This window comes from Saccopteryx bilineata, chromosome 5 (genome assembly GCF_036850765.1).
Source record: "Saccopteryx bilineata isolate mSacBil1 chromosome 5, mSacBil1_pri_phased_curated, whole genome shotgun sequence".
Taxonomy (NCBI): domain Eukaryota; kingdom Metazoa; phylum Chordata; class Mammalia; order Chiroptera; family Emballonuridae; genus Saccopteryx; species Saccopteryx bilineata.
In genome coordinates this window covers 23,049,469-23,065,414 of record NC_089494.1, presented here as the reverse complement: position 1 = coordinate 23,065,414, position 15,946 = coordinate 23,049,469, and the positions used below count along the sequence as shown (strand labels likewise).

Sequence of the window (15,946 nt, the reverse complement as noted above, 5' to 3'; positions counted from 1 at the left end):
GCTTCTAAAACTCAAAATATCCTAGAAACTGTCAAGCAATTAGTTTTTAAAGTAGTCTAATTACCTTTGGTATTGTTAAAGGAAAGAAATCTAAAATGGCCAAGACACATACTGTACAAATGCAGTAACTGCCTTTAAGAGAAATGCCAAAGAAATGTTATCTTTTAACAAAATATGTATTTACATTACAGCAGTTTTACTACAGGGACACAGGTATAAAAAAAGAAAACCAACAAACTGCATATAAATATGTATGATACAAAAAATACTTCTTACTTAAATTTGTATGAAAACAGGAGTGCTCCAAATATTTCTTAAAAATTTTTCCCCAATAAGTTGATAGGTATTCAAAATTGAGCTAAGTGCTTTGCTTTCATTTTAAAGTTCATTTTCAAAAGGAGGAAATTGAAATAAAAAATATTAGGTTCTTAATTTAAAACATTGGACAAGGGTCTAAGAAGAAAATCCAGTCTTCAAGAATTTCAACTTTAGGACACATTTCTCAGGCAAAAGATTACTAATTTCAATGGAAATTTAGCCTCAATATAGGTGCCATGAGATTAGATCAACGGTTTCCGTGTTCTTGGATTTTTTGATTGTGGAGTGTTTTACTTTGCTTGTTTTGTGCCCTTTAATGAACATACCATGATTTTCCAGGGTTTCTTTTTTCATTAAGTAAAATATAGGTCAGGAAAACAAACAAAAAAATAACCATAGTTTTTAAGACTTCAAGGAAAGTATTGCACTTGTACAGAAAGAAAAAAACATCTTTTAAACTAAATAGCAGAAGCAATCATTCTGGAATTGCAAATAACACATGGTCTAAAAGGTCCACCCATTAAGAGCAAATTTGGAGCCTGGAGAGCCCCTCTAAACCTGGAATAATATAGTAATGTTAAAGCATTTTCTCCCACCTGGGAAAGAATTAAGACTTTTTGCTGTAAAAAATTTTAACATCTTCCTAAAAACTTGCAAAAATTGTTTACTCTCTCATATCATTTAGGAGAAAAACCAAATCAGAACACAAAATTCAACAAAAATTGAAGGCAAACATACCATACTTATGATTACATAATCTTTGAAGTCATATTTTAAGTAAACCAATATTTGAAATTGAAAGTAACACAAAGGTTTTACACCTTACCATTTTTAATCCAACTATTTCCTTTTTAATATAAAACTACACTTGCATATAAAAATATGTCAGCAGATTATACAGCCAATAAAAATCACACACACACAAAATTAAGACTTAAGAAACACATGAATTAGAAATTAGAGCTGACCTAATCTTCAAACTAGTAGGGGGAAAAGAAGTCAGAGAATTCCAAAGACAATGATGGAAGGGATACAGACAGAGAGGAAAAAAGAGGTGAAGGAGAGTAGACAAAATTTAAGAAGAAATAACAAACAGAACTTGTTACACAGAAGGGGAAATCTGAGAGTGCTTGACAGTCATTTTGTTTTTTTAATCACAGTTTCAGAAATTGAACTACTTAAAAAAAATCAACACAAAAGGATAAAACTACAACAAAAACAAAACCCAGAGTCCTTCCCTTGTTACAGTGTATTCAATGTTTAAAATTCATTTCCAGTAAATTAAATTAAGTAGAATCTTGATAAGTGCAAAGTAGGGGATTCAGTGACCTCTACCCATCCAAGAAGCTTTTCTTACTGTGTGTCACTTGAGGTAATCTGAAGGGCCCTATTTACTGCAAACTGGCCTATCTGTACCTGTATGGAGTTATACGCTATACTTTACGTGGCTTAGCAGGGGGCCTCTAAATTTTATATGTTATTCAAAATAAAAAGAAAGTCTTAGAAAACTAGTCATTCACATACCACTCTCTTTATAGGAGAAAGGTTAATTCACAACAAATTTATACAGAAAATATACAAATGCAATAATATGGGAGGAAAAAACCCCATAAACAGAATTAAGAACTTATTCTTAAGAGTGCATGTGAAAAATCTCCACCAACTTACAGTACAGCAAGAGAAAACTTAAAAAGCTAAAAATAGAATGGTACATAAAAATCTTATGGAAATTTAAAAATTTTTAGGTTTCTGCAATAAATGTAAAAATATTTAAGGGTGTCATTATTTTGCCTAGCAAAAGCTATGATGAAAAGAAACACTAGCATATCACAGCTTCTTGGTCATATGACGTCTGCTTTGTATAACAAGCAGCTTATTATTATTATTATTATTATTATTATTTTAAAAAGCTGTCATATCCTAACACGTTCACTGCAAGTAATAGACAACCATGGTAGGAGAGCATTTGAGATTACACTTTGGAGAACGGCAATGTGATATGACTGTTCCATTTTTGTTTAGTTGAAGGAGAATTAATTCTTTATATTAGCCATAAAATGAAGAGATGAGAAGACCGTGGTTCTAAGACTAGCACAACACTAATTATTAGATGAAATTCCAAAACAATACTGGGTTCTGTTGAGCAAAAATTCCACTAATAAAGCCTTGCATGACATTAGAACTGATTTTTCCTTAAAAACAAAACAAAACTAAACCACCTAATGCAATTCACAGCTAAAATTTCCATTTACCTCATGTTTCATCTGCATAATCTTATAACAGTATTCAGAAATACTATCTAACTAAAAGGATATTAAAATCCGGTTTCAAAACTTTACTTTACACAGATGAGCTGAAAGTCTCCATACTGGAAATTCATCTAACAGTACTGCCCTAAAACCATGAAGGTAAATTATATAGTACTAAGTTTTAAGTGGTTTTTATAAATACATAATAGAAGTGCTGTAGAGCTACAATGGCTAATCAACACTCTCAATCCATTTTAAAAAGGCACCAATATAAAGAAATTTTCTAAGTATTTAATACATTAAATTCAGGATCTTAAGAGACCAGTTACTGGACATTTTAATTATTTTGCAGAAACTGGAAGTTTAAAAACATTTCTAAGATAACTTTCATCTACACAAATTATAATTTCACTGCCACTAGTTTTTTTCCTGTGCATTTGGGGAACTTCTGGTTTAGAATCATCTTCATGAGATAGTACTTACAAAAAATAATATATAAAATAACTAAAGATGATCACAAATGTAACCTCCTTTTTCGTAAAGCGAACAATTTCAAGTTGAAACATAACATAGCCAGTACCTCTTATAATCTGTCTTGAAACCAAAGGCATACAATATTATGTTCACATTTTTGCAGCCTTTTTCTACCTTAAGAAATTATTTTGGAGACAGAATGAATTAATATTGGAAAAATAAATGGACCAATTTTCCTTGAAACTTTGTCAAACATTTCTATAAACTCTCATAAAGACTTCATGATAGTTTTGTGAGGCGTACAACAGGGACACAAACACCATAGACAGTTTCAAGCTCACTAAAATATTCTTGTCTTTCTCTGCTTGTCAACAAATAACAGTTGATAATTTGTTTTCCTTATCTGCCTATCCAAAAGTAATTTGTTTCTTTCACTTCGGAGGTTTTATCAAATCACCTAAACATCTCTATGTTTTTGATTGATTGTTTTGATTTCTTCTGAAGTAGAGAGTCAAGACCAAAGTTTCAATAGTCACACATAGTCCTAAAGACACTGCTTTAATATTTCTTAATACATCTGGTAAAAACTTAGCCTACTAAACTGCTCAGGTATTAATGGTAGTTAACTCTCTATATGCTTTTGAAACACGTCTGATCGCTCTAATTGATTATTTTTCTGAATTTTCTCTAAAAGAATGTATTTGTGTATACACAATTGCTTGTAGGTATGTACTACCTACTTTGTAGCCAAATCTAAATTCTGGTCTCTCATTCTCCCATTTTGTCCTTCTAGAAAATCTTCAACGGAATATTTCAACAACTCGAAATGTCTTCCAAACTTTTTATTGGTCGTTTTCACTGTTTTAAGAAGCCAGATTAGACTGGCTTTTTACGTGATTGACCATTGTTAGAGAGAGGCCCTATACTTCAACCAGAGCTAGAGATAAAATTCTGGGCAAAATTAGGGCAAAGCAATATGATGAATTTCTGAATTTTGCCTAAATGGAAAACACAGAGACTAACCCATTTTCATGCCCCTCAAATACTCTGTGTTGTGAAATCTCACCTGAATTAACTGGGCATATAACTGTTACACACAACTTGATTTATCTGGTGTCTGACCCTCATAGTTATTTTTAGGTGCTACCACGTTGCTTATTTCCTTTTGTGAGGAAGAGTCATGCAAATATCGCATCTAGATTTTCCCAGAAAGTGCTGTGTCCACAGAAATTCTTTCTAACCTACATGTTTAAATCGACCTTGTCCTCATTTGTCCCTGCCATGCCCTGAACCACCTTTACCTCTTTCTGTGCCTCATAGCATGTGGCTAAGAAAGCAATGAGCATACACTTGTAGCAAATGCACTCTCATAGATACTAAGCCCCTTCAGTACAATAGATTCCTAAAAAGAGGAAATCAGAAAAGGAGAGTGCATGACTAGTCCTCATGGGATACTGCACCACTCTTTAGACCCACCTAAATTCAATTTCATCCCAGGGTAGGTACATAATTGTTCACACGTTAAAAAAAGAATAGTAAGCAGGAAGAAAATTCATAGATAACGCCAGCAGAAATTCACATCCAGCCAAAGTTCTGAACATACTGATTGCCATCCAAATGTTTCTCTAAATTACAGTAAAACACTAAATCACTAACTTAAATTATTTACCTACTACCAAAATGGAAAAAAAAAATTCCATTATATATGAGTGGTTAGGAGGGAGGCATGTCTCCAAGGCATGCTTTACCTTTAAATGAACTGTATGCTCATAATGTACCAATGTACCAACGTATGCAGAAAACAAGAACAACAACAACAAAAAGACAGTTGATGTTCTATTTAAAACATCTCACATCTCTGTTTTGGTGCTGCTCTTAGATTTAAAGAAACAGTTTGGACATTTCTCTAAAAATATTACAGAGGGGCTAGCGGATGAGAGCTGAGTTGTAACCATTTTGACTTGGCTTCGGCTGTTAGTGCTGAGAAGTTGCTTAAATAAGCAGATGGGAAACTAGAAAAAGAGTGAAGAGCACTACGGAAGCCGGAGTGAGTCTGTGTCCACAGCTCTCCAGTCTTGCTAATTCTCACATCCTTCTACAGTAAGAGACAGAGTTTCTGCATCCCATTTAATGATATTTTTAAGAGTAGCTCTCAGTTACAGCTAACAGGATTTCAGTATTCATAAATGGGTTAGCAGATGATCCAGTCACGGTCAAGGCTGCCCTCTCTGAACATAAGCAGCAAGTAAGTTCTACTCCAAAGTGTGCCCCCCAAATGACCTGAACCACTTTCACTGGGTTGTTTCCCGCTAACGTTATCGGACCGCAAAGGACAAACAGAGCACCCTGTAAATGAAATGAAAATCGGCATGTGAACTGTGGTAACATGTACTGATTAAAAGAAGAAAAATTCTGTAATAAGGAATTGAGACTCATTTCTGACAAGGACTTATAAATAGTTGAATGTTTCTGAGACAGAAAAAGGTCACTTTCGTTTGGAGGTTCAGTCACATTCTATAATCCAAGAAGGGTAAAAATAAGCATTGTTTTTCATTTGTTTTATCTATAGTCCAATTTATAGGTAAGAAAGACATGTCCTTTCCTTGTATCAAAAGTGGTAGATGTTATGAGTGAAGAAATACTAGAATAAATAGCCCTAGTTCCATAATCTAGTGGGCTTCAAGTTATACATTCAGATCAAATTAGCAATGGCTCCAAGGAGAGTTTGCAGTGGTAGTCAACCTGGTCCCTACCGCCTACTAGTGGGCGTTCCAGCTTTCATGGTGGGCGGTAGCGAAGCAACCAAAGTATAAATAAAAAGATAGATTTAACTAGAGCAAGTTGTTTTATAAAGATTTATTCTGCCAAACTTAGCAAAAATCCAACATAAAGTATTTGGTAAGTAATTATTATTATATGCTTTAACTTGCTGTAACTCTGCTTTATAAATTTTATAAAGTAAAGTTATTTCCCTACTTTATAAATCACCATTACTGTGGTACTGGTGGGTGGTTAGAAAATTTTACTACTAACAGAGATACAAAAGTGGGCGGTAGGTATGAAAAGGTTGACTACCTCTGGTTTAAAGGAAACAGCCTATAGTAACGTATGTAAGACCTTCCACTTGAAGAGTAGAAGATGAACGGACTATGGACAGAACACTGGGTGGTCACAGCTTGAAAAACACACGTGAAGAGAGAAATATACCAGAAAAGGGATTTCTGAGTGGGTTTTTCCCCCTACTGTTAGCCTAATTATATTTTTCTGCTGACTGGTTAACACTGATTAAATGCTGATAAAGTGACAATCGTAAGCATACTTTTAGAAACAAATATGTATACTATGCGGCCATCACATTACAACGTTTTAAAAAAAAAAAACTTCCCAAATAAATTTATGAAAAGTAGAGGTCCCTTCTGGAAACTACCGCCTGCCTCTTAGCCACTCTTAGACCATATGTTATTCTGAAAACTAGATAAAAATACTATTCATTAAAGGTGTTAAAAGTAAGGCTGCAAGGGTGTCTATAAAATGCCAGTCATCAAAACTATGGAAAAACAGTGCTTGAAGTTTAGAAAAATAAGATCACAGGACCTCAGATGTATTGTAGGTGTCCTTAACTACCTGTAGTTTAAAAGTTTTGCTATATGGTACAGTGTATAATATACCGCATTTTAAATTCCATAGGGGAAGTAAACATAGACCCCACAATAACAACCCATCCAAGGAGTTATCACTGAAAGTAACAATGTGTTTCTGTTCCATGATCTTCAGAGGAAAAAAAAACAGTTTACATTTTGAAACAAATTCTTCTTTGAAGTATTCAATTACTTATACCATTTTAAACTGTGAAAAGTCCTACCCAGAAAACTTAACTTTCCTGCCTTCAATTATTATCCTGAATATCAGTGGCAAATCAGAATCTCTTAGGTGAATCTATATGAATCCAGTGATTTTTTTTTCCAAAGCATGATATGTCTATATCTATGCATGGCAGAAATGAACTGCTCTTAAAATCCCCACAAAATAAACAAGCCCAAGTTACCAGGAAACAATATCCCCTGTCCCTGTCCCCTTCTCTCTTCTGTTTCTTCCTAATTTTAATTAGGCAGAGCAAGGACACTGCGTCCACAAAATAAGAATTAATGACAGTAATAATATATTTTTTTTTAAAAAAAAGGTATGTCAACATCTTAGGGAAGGTGGGACTGTAAGTGCAGTATTCTTCATGTGCAGTTTGTTACTTCATAGGGGTCCCCTTTGGAATGAAAAGGCCTAGTGGAATGTGTGCTCCCCTCGAACAATGTGTGATGAAAACTCATAACGGTCCTGGCTTCTATAGCCACAGATGTTGCATTCCAGTGGGTCCCGGTAGCCATGGCAACCCATGTGAATGGTGTACATGACATGGTCTAGGAAAAGGACTCGGCAGTGCTCACACTTAAAGGCCCTAATCTGTTCTCCTTCTCCATTGAAGACTTTGTAGATGTCCTTCAGAGAGCCCTTAGGAGCCTTGGTGGTATCCAAAGCCTTGACATCCTCCTTCATGTAAGCTGGGCTTTGTTTCCTCTTGGGATTTAAGGCAGGGTTTCCTTGGTAGGACTGGTGGTCATCATGGCTGCTTTCTGAGTCAGTTGAATCCAGGCAGCTATTGCTGGGAGAGGCCTCTCTTTCCTGGGGTCGACTCTTTGGTCTGATGAGAGAGATAGGGCCATCCATGTTGTTTTCATGACTATCGGAGGTTTCCCTGCTGATGGGTCTTTCTATCCTATTTGGATGATAGACCTGAGAGTAAGCTGAGCTTATAACTGGGGCCACCTCAGCGATTGTGCTTGGCGGGTGCTGCATCAGAGGGTGAAGGGCCTCAGCTCCAAGGTAGGTGATTGCATTGTTGATGGCTTGGTCCATCATGTGAGACTGCATCAGCTCAGCCTCCTTCTCATATGTTAAGTTCATATCAAAGGGAATGTCTGGGTAACTGAATCGCATGAGCTTTTCCCCTGAAAAAGAGGGGAAGAAAATGGAAAAGGAAAAAAAAAAGATACAACAAAATTAGTGGTAGAATTAAAAATATCTAAGTGCAAAGCTAACTAATCAATTACATTTTCCATATGATACATCTTATCCTTTAGATCAAGTATTTAGGTTCTTTAATTCTGCTGAGACTTACAAACACTCTGCACCCACAAAGGGGATTAGAAATAAACATTTCACAAGCCACCTGTACTTGTTCTAATGCCATAGTGAAAACGCATCTGGCCTGAAGTATTGAATATAATTGTGTTATCTTATTTTCATTCACTGTTAAAATTTCTGCTTATCTAGAGTTCAGCAATTAAAGGAGAAAGAAAAAAAATACCAGATGAAAATAAGTCAGAGCCTATGCTTGTTTTTGCATATGTTAAATGCCAGTGACCAAGCCACAAAGATCATAAAAGCTAGAGCAATCTGGTCATAAAACCTGCCACCCCACTCTTGTGTAGGATTAATCTGGTTGATTTAGCTGCTATATTAAAAAACAATTACAGAGCCAACATATGTCATTCTGGAGAGTTAAAAATAAAAAGTTCCTAATTAAAATACTATTGAAAGTTATACTGTCTGATAAATTGAATGAACTCGGGGGCTATTTAAAAATAGAAGTTATTTCCAAAAATAATTATAAACTTGGAAAATATTATGTTTTGTTGTTTTGTATCTTTAAAAAGATAATTATTCATTTTTATATTACCCCTTTCTGACTCAGACATGTATGAAATGGCTCTGGTATGATCCAGTGTCAATTTTCTATATTTTTTCTTGATTGAAGTATGTTTGTAATTTTCCCTTTAATCTTTGCTTCATTGAATTTAATTTTACTTTAATAAGATACCTAAACATTAACTATAAAAGAGTTTGGTGCATAGTATACAAGAAGTAATTTTATTTTATTCTTGTCAAATATTACCAACTTTGGACAGAATACTTTTATCTTTTAAAATTTGTGCCACCAAAAAAAAAAAAAAAGTGGTCTCCTACTAATTACCTATTCTGATAGGTAAATCTTACAGATAACTACTTCTTAAAAATATCTGTGGACCTCTTATAAATATTTAGTATTGTTGTTGTCAATGGACATCTAACTTGTAATGTTAATAGAAAATATCAATCCACAGAAGAGCCTTCTGGAAAAACACAAGTAGCTAGTATTATCTCAGGTTTGAAGAAAGGTCCCCAAAGTGAGATCAGGGTAATGATTAGAGTAATGAAAATGGAAGAAAAAAATGAGAAATTATCTCATGGTATCCAGTTTAAGATACCGCAATGTCAAAAGTTTAAAAATTAAGCTACACAAATATAATCTATATTCTCAAAGAGTTTACAGCTTAGAGGGAGTGATGGTAATTTAAGGGTCATTTATAACACAGTATGATATGTGCTAGGGGGTCAACTAAGAGGAATTCATATCTCACACTAGGGAGTAAAAGAGTCTTCTTGAAAGAAATGGCATCAGAGATATGAATGTGATGGCAAATATTCGCCAAGTAAAGGAATGTGGGCATGGAGCAGAAGGCAGGAAGTCTCAGAGGCAGCAGGAATGAAAATAGATGAGAACGATGGAGTCATATGATTTAGGGCTCATTCAACAGCGAAGGAATTTGAGCTTTATCCTGAGAGCAACAAGAACCGAAAGGAGTAAATAGGAAAATGATTGACTAGATAGTTATTTAGCAAGATGGCTTAGGAAAATGTTTCTATAGAAACCATGGTGGTCTGAGGTAGTACAGAAGCTGTGGAACTGGAGAAAATTCGATGGAATGGAGAGAAACTTAGACGGTATTGTTGCTAGGGCTTGGTGATTATTTAGACACAGAGCATGAGAAAGAGATGTGAATCATGAAGCCCAGTTTTCGGAGCTATGAAACAGTTGATGTTCATGAGATAGAAAAGATGATGAATTCAGTCTGGGGAAATATTGAGTAATAGTTCTGTCTAGTAGGTACTGAGGTACAGCCTCACACTCAGGAGAGAGAGATCTGGTCATGAGCTGTGGAGATAAGAGTCATCAGCTGATGGCAAGCAACTTCTGAATCTTGGAAATACAGGATTATCACCCATGAATAGGTAAAGTGAAGAAGAGAAATTTGACAGTAGAACCTGAAAAAACACCAAGACTTTTGTCTTCCCATAGAACACAGCAAGTGGGATTCCTGCCCTGAGCCCCACAGTTAGACTGCCCTGGGTCTTGCTCGTCATGGAATGAGGAACAGAGAAGGTTAAGAAAATGTGTCTACCTCAATTTTCCTCCCTGGACCATACCCTAGATCCCAGACTTCCTCACCCAGATCGCTCTGAGCTTGCATGCAGGCTTAGCCATCCCCTTCATCAAGCCCATGCTCCAGAATACCAACGGTGCTGCTGGAATGCTTACTCTTAGCCTTGAGGAATGGCTAACACATGTTCATGCACTGCATGTCCGTACGGTATGGAAAGAACTCAGATGTACAGGTGTCAACACATGTGTGCACGAGGCCCCTTTCAGAACTGTAGAGAACCAGGAGTGTGCCTAAGACAGGGGCCTGGCTCCAGGTCAGAGGGTGATTCTGCTCATGAGGCCAAGGTCTGGTGTGAAACTCCAAAAAATCTGAGAAGTTTATATTTATTTGAACTCAGTCTTCTAAGTAAGAAGGGTAAATCACAACAGCTTTTCACCTTGATTTCTATTAAAATATTTAGGCATATGAATGGAGGCCTCCATGAGTACTTTTGCCCCCATTTGCATAGGGGGTAAGTCCATAAAGAATACTGAGAAAGGGCAGTCAGAAAAGCTGGAAGAAATGGAAGAGAGGACAATGTCATAGAAACCAAGGGAAGAGAGCATTTCAAAAGGAAACAATAGTGGTAAACACTCCCAGGAGCTGAGTTGTGTAAGACAGTCTGAAAAAGGTCTCCTGGATCTGGCACTATGGAAGTGAGCGGTGATGTCATGAGAATAATTTCAGTGCAGCAGAGGGAAGAAAGCCAGGTTGCACAGACTGAGGTATGAGTAGAAAGAAACTGTGGAAAACAAGCATCGAGAACTCTTTCAAGACCTCCATCTTTGAAAAGAAGAAGGTAATAGTACCTGGTAGAAGACTTTGGTCTGAGGGAAAAAGGTGGGGTTTTCTTTGTGTGTTTTTTTTTTTTTTTTTTTTTAATGATGAGGGTTTATCACATTACGCATTGAAACAAAAATGTCAAATAGAGGCGAGTTTGAGATATAAGTAAGGAAGAAGAAAATAACAATGTAAGGTATCTTGGAAATGGGATAGGAGAATTCCAAAGCACAATTAGAGGAATTAACTTTAATCAGAAAGAGGGACACTTTTTTTTTTTTTAAACAAGGAGAAAAGAAGAAAGTATTCTGGTGGATGTATTAATACATAATCCTATAGGTTTAGTGATTTTATATTGAAGTCACTTGAACTGATTTTATCCCTTGTGGCTCTATATAGAATATCCTCAAGGAGTGAGATACCATGTTTGCAGAGTAGAGGAAAGCTGAAATGGTCATAGTGGTGAGCAGGAGAGACTATTCAGGGATAGATCAAAGGATGGCTGTTTCAGAGCATGGGTGGGGCAATTGGTACTTGAGATCAGGTATTCATTTCTTTATAGTGATACCAATTTGTAAGGCTGTGCCATTTTCTCCAAAAAAAGTGCTAGCAGCAATGTAGACATGGAAAAGAGGCTCGATGGCTTCACGAGAGAGTGCGGTTTCACCAGGAGACGGTGATGGAAAGTCCACACATCGGGAGAGGCGAGAATATTAGTATAAAGACACGATGATGCATGGAACTGAAGCTGGGGGAGAAAAAAGACGAGACAAAAAGAGAGGCGGAAAGCTCAGGATCATTGGCCAAGCGCTTGCTAAGGTCAAGGGACAGTACTTAACTGAGGGACATATTGAAAAGGAAAGCACAGCAAGTGTGGAATGCTGACAGTTACTGTGCAATTGTTATATGTATTGTATTACTACTAGGGCTGGATCCAAATACAGAAAAAAAAACTCCATCAAATTCCTAATAAAAATCTAATGTTATTACTTTAGAATCAAAATGTAAATTAAAAATCCGTCCCTCTTTTCTAAGGAATGTAATAAAATCAAATTGACAGTAGCATCTCTAAGTCATAAAAATATGAAATGTTTCAGAAAGCAGAACTAAGTTCAGAAGACAGTAAAAAGAGTAATGAATTTCCTGTTTTCCCAGCTACACTAGTGTCTAGCTGAGACAAAGGCATTTAATGGACACCCATCAAATTAATCAGTTTTAAAAATAAATGAACTGGCATTTTAAAAAAGTTATTTATAAAAAGAAAGGAAGAGACAGAAAAGGTAGCGAGGCCCCGCGGCAGGCCTTTGGGTATGCTCTCGAGGCTTTAGACAACCTACTGCAAACTCTGCTCCTCAGGGCTACCGTAAGCCTGCTTTCAAAAAGCTCTGTAGATTAATCTCTTAATGTGATATTTTGGTGATTTGTTAGTTCTTTAATTTTAGGTTGAAAGGAAACTTCTCTAAGTGTTTACTTAAGTACAGAATTTTTTTTTGCCCTTCCTTCTCTGCAATAACCAAAGAAAAAATTTTTTCCTAATCACCATTTAACTCCTGTAAGATGTTTTACAGGATTTTCACAATAGAACGTAAGAACCCAATTGGGTATTTTTATTTCTTCTAATGGGGACCCTATATAAGGTCTATAAAAATAGATATTACATAAACAAGAACAATTCTTTATATTGAATCTCTGTGATTCACAAAATCTTTTTATTTATTTTTATTTTTTTTTACAGAGACAGAGAGAGTCAGAGAGAGGGATAGATAGGGACAGACAGACAGGAATGGAGAGAGATGAGAAGCATCAATCATCAGTTTTTCATTGCAACACCTTAGTTGTTCATTGATTGCTTTCTCATATGTGCCTTGACTACAGGCTTCAGCAGACCGAATGACCCCTTGCTCAAGCCAGCGACCTTGGGTCCAAGCTGGTAAGCTTTGCTCAAACCAGATGATCCTGTGCTCAAGCTGGCAACCTCAGGGTCTGGAACCTGGGTCCTCCGCATCCCAGTCACATGCTCTATCCACTACGCCACCGCCTGGTCAGGCCACACAATCTTTTTAAAAATTAGATGCTTTTTTGTATTTGCCAAGATACTTTAGACTTATCATATGCATAATGAGGCTAACTCTGAGTGTATCCAAGAATGTAAGGGCTTGGAAATAAAGAAAAGTCTAATACATCATATTTAATCTTTTCAGGTCCAAAACGAAGATCAAAATATGAAGTACAGATATAAATAAATGCCTTGAATGCAGGTTTCTGCATTAGTTTTCTAATTCAGAATTAAAAGATATATATTTCTCTTTATTCTAGAGCAAATACTAAAAACATTACCATCATGTAAAGAAAACAGTTTAAAAATCCGGGGCTAATGCAAATTTAAAACCACAATCTAAACCACGCTAACTACACTATTTTCCTTGTGTTATTATTATTTAAGATAAATAAACATGTTATTTTAACATGCTATTGCACTTTATATATCATTTCATTTTGAGATAGCAACTTACTTCTATCCGTCTGTCCTTCATTTCTCTTTCTTAAGCTAATACACTAGTGTGTGCGCATGTGCACGTAAGTATGGTGCACGTGGAGTGACAGGAAGTAGAAAAGAATACTGGAGAGAAGAGACTGACGTTGGTTTCATGAACTGAAATACACCATCTCTGTTTCTAATACGTGGGGACACGTCTTTGCCCGTTAAAATCACCTTTGGAAAGAAACAAAAGCATGTGTAATGCTTACCCACAAACTTTTGTGGAGTGGAGCTTTTACGTTTTCCCATGTTCCCCGTGAGCTTCTCTATGACAGCAGGTCTCTCAAAAGGCACCAGAGAAATATTGTTGTCCATAATAGGCTCTTGTTCCTTACAATCTTCTATAGGAGGTACTATATAAAACCATACAAAAAATGCAATCTGATAATTTCTTCAACATTTTAGAGATTACAAAGCTGGACTTGCCATCTCAGAATGTGTTACACAAACATAAGCTAAGCATGCTCAGAGAAAAGCCAGTGGAAAGGTAACCTCCAGTGTTCAAGTCCCCGGTAATTTCATTCTTACACAGAAGATTTGTCTCTATCTGGGTCTCTCTCAGATCAATGGCATAAACTGTTGCCACCATTGGTGGCAAACACGTTCATCTCGTTTCTCATCTTATTCCTCCAAAAGTGTTTTTTACATTGATTAAAATCAATACTACTTTAAGGCTGCACTAGTCTCAAGGGTTTGGGAGTTTATATTTGTAAAACGATTTAAGTCAGTCAACTAGTTTGGGGAGAAAGCTTCAACAGACGCACAACATAACAGTACAACGTTTAAGCAGTTTTTTCACCCATGCATTTTCTTTTAACAGACTCTCTAGTCGATGAGCTGAGTGATCTTGGTAGTCCTGCTGGCAGTGGCTAAATACCCTCGGGAAAGAGACCCCATTCTGAACCTGCACAGTAAACTGTGGCAGCTTTATGGCGGGAATTTTATTTTGAAAGAGAGCTCTTCAGCAGGATAAAAGAGTCCATTTCCACACTGGCATATCTGCTCACTAAACTGCTCTGATTCATTTGACATAAACTTTCCATCGCTGCTCCCGCTTCTTTCCATTGGTTTAAGGTGCTATGGGCTAATATACTAGCTCATGGGTCAGATATTAACATTCACAGGGTAGACAAAGAACTTACAACAGTTGTTTGTTGAATAAAAATCCTATCGAAGGACATTTAACTAAGGACAGAGTAACATCTGAGACAGGTTGAGATCAGCAGATTAAAACCAGTGTTCCCAGAAAAGACCCTCATTTAATGCTTCTTGAAAACTGTTGCTTTCCTCAATAGTACGGGTGCCAATACTGGTCAGAAACGGAAAGGTTTCATATCTTAGGAGAGCTTTACTTGTTCAGCACGCACAGTGAAACGCTTTATTCTGTTTCTTGCATTTGTAAAGGACAGGTCCACTGTGTGAAATAAAATACAGACTTATGTATACGGGCGGACACGAAAATAAAGTGAGAAAGCAAGAGGTGAAAAGTTAAGAGCATCCAGTGTACAATTCAGGTGACCTAGTTCATAAGCAGTACAGGTTGCAGAGTTTGAAAAAATGAAAAATAGCTTCAGGGAATTGTTTTCCTAAATTGGACATGTTTAAAGAGATCGACATTCAATCTATGTTTTGGGTTAACCTAATACAGTCTGGTAGACAGGCCAGAAAAATGTCCTCTTAAATCCATGTTTTAGAAGAGGTCGTCTGGTTATGAACGGCAAGGGATGCTGTAATTACTGAATGTTAATTCGGAAACAAATTCCAAGAATGTGATTCAGAAACAAGGAAACACTTGAGCTCATTCACTATACTGATATCATTATATTATCGAGTGGAAGAGGTGTGCCCCCCTACAGTACGAAAACGTTGTCTAAAACATTGTTTAGAAACAACTAAAGTTAAAGAAGAAAAAAAAACACTTAAAAAAGTAAAGCAATGAAAGGAAGACTGCAGAATTCAAACAGAAGGGGACAGAGGGCGAATTGGCAGTGGCGATGTGCCAGGGACCATGTAATTAGATGCAGATTATTGTCAAATCTTAACTTTTCTTTTGGGCGGTGGCTTCACAGGCAGTTACTACATTATTTAAAAAGTACCAGTAGACCAAATAACTATGGACAATGATGAAAATATGTCATGGACCAAGAGCCAAAATGAAAGAAGAAGAAAAAAAAAGTTTGTTGTTGTAAATTTTGCTAAAAAACAGCAAAACTGGTTAACAGGGTTTGCCCCAAAATTGAATATACTAATTAGTTTTGAAATGAGTAGTCTAAAATTTAGCAGTTTTGCTC

The 15,946-nt window shown here is 36.2% G+C and overlaps 1 protein-coding gene across 11 annotated transcripts in view; it reads right to left on the bottom strand.

Annotated features, from left to right (window-relative positions):
- Positions 1–317: 317 nt before the first annotated feature.
- The window catches only part of IKZF2 (IKAROS family zinc finger 2), a 163,570-nt gene continuing 147,941 nt past the window's right edge, over positions 318–15,946 (bottom strand). For 10 of the 11 annotated variants that reach the window (XM_066278657.1, XM_066278658.1, XM_066278660.1 and 7 more), the window contains 2 exons: positions 13,865–14,008; positions 318–8,041 (listed from right to left, as the gene is read on the bottom strand). In XM_066278657.1, the coding sequence (XP_066134754.1) occupies positions 7,317–8,041; positions 13,865–14,008 (869 nt within the window). In that variant the 3' untranslated portion in view covers positions 318–7,316. The remainder of the gene's footprint in view (positions 8,042–13,864; positions 14,009–15,946) is intronic. The other variant, XM_066278659.1, reaches the window with a different exon arrangement.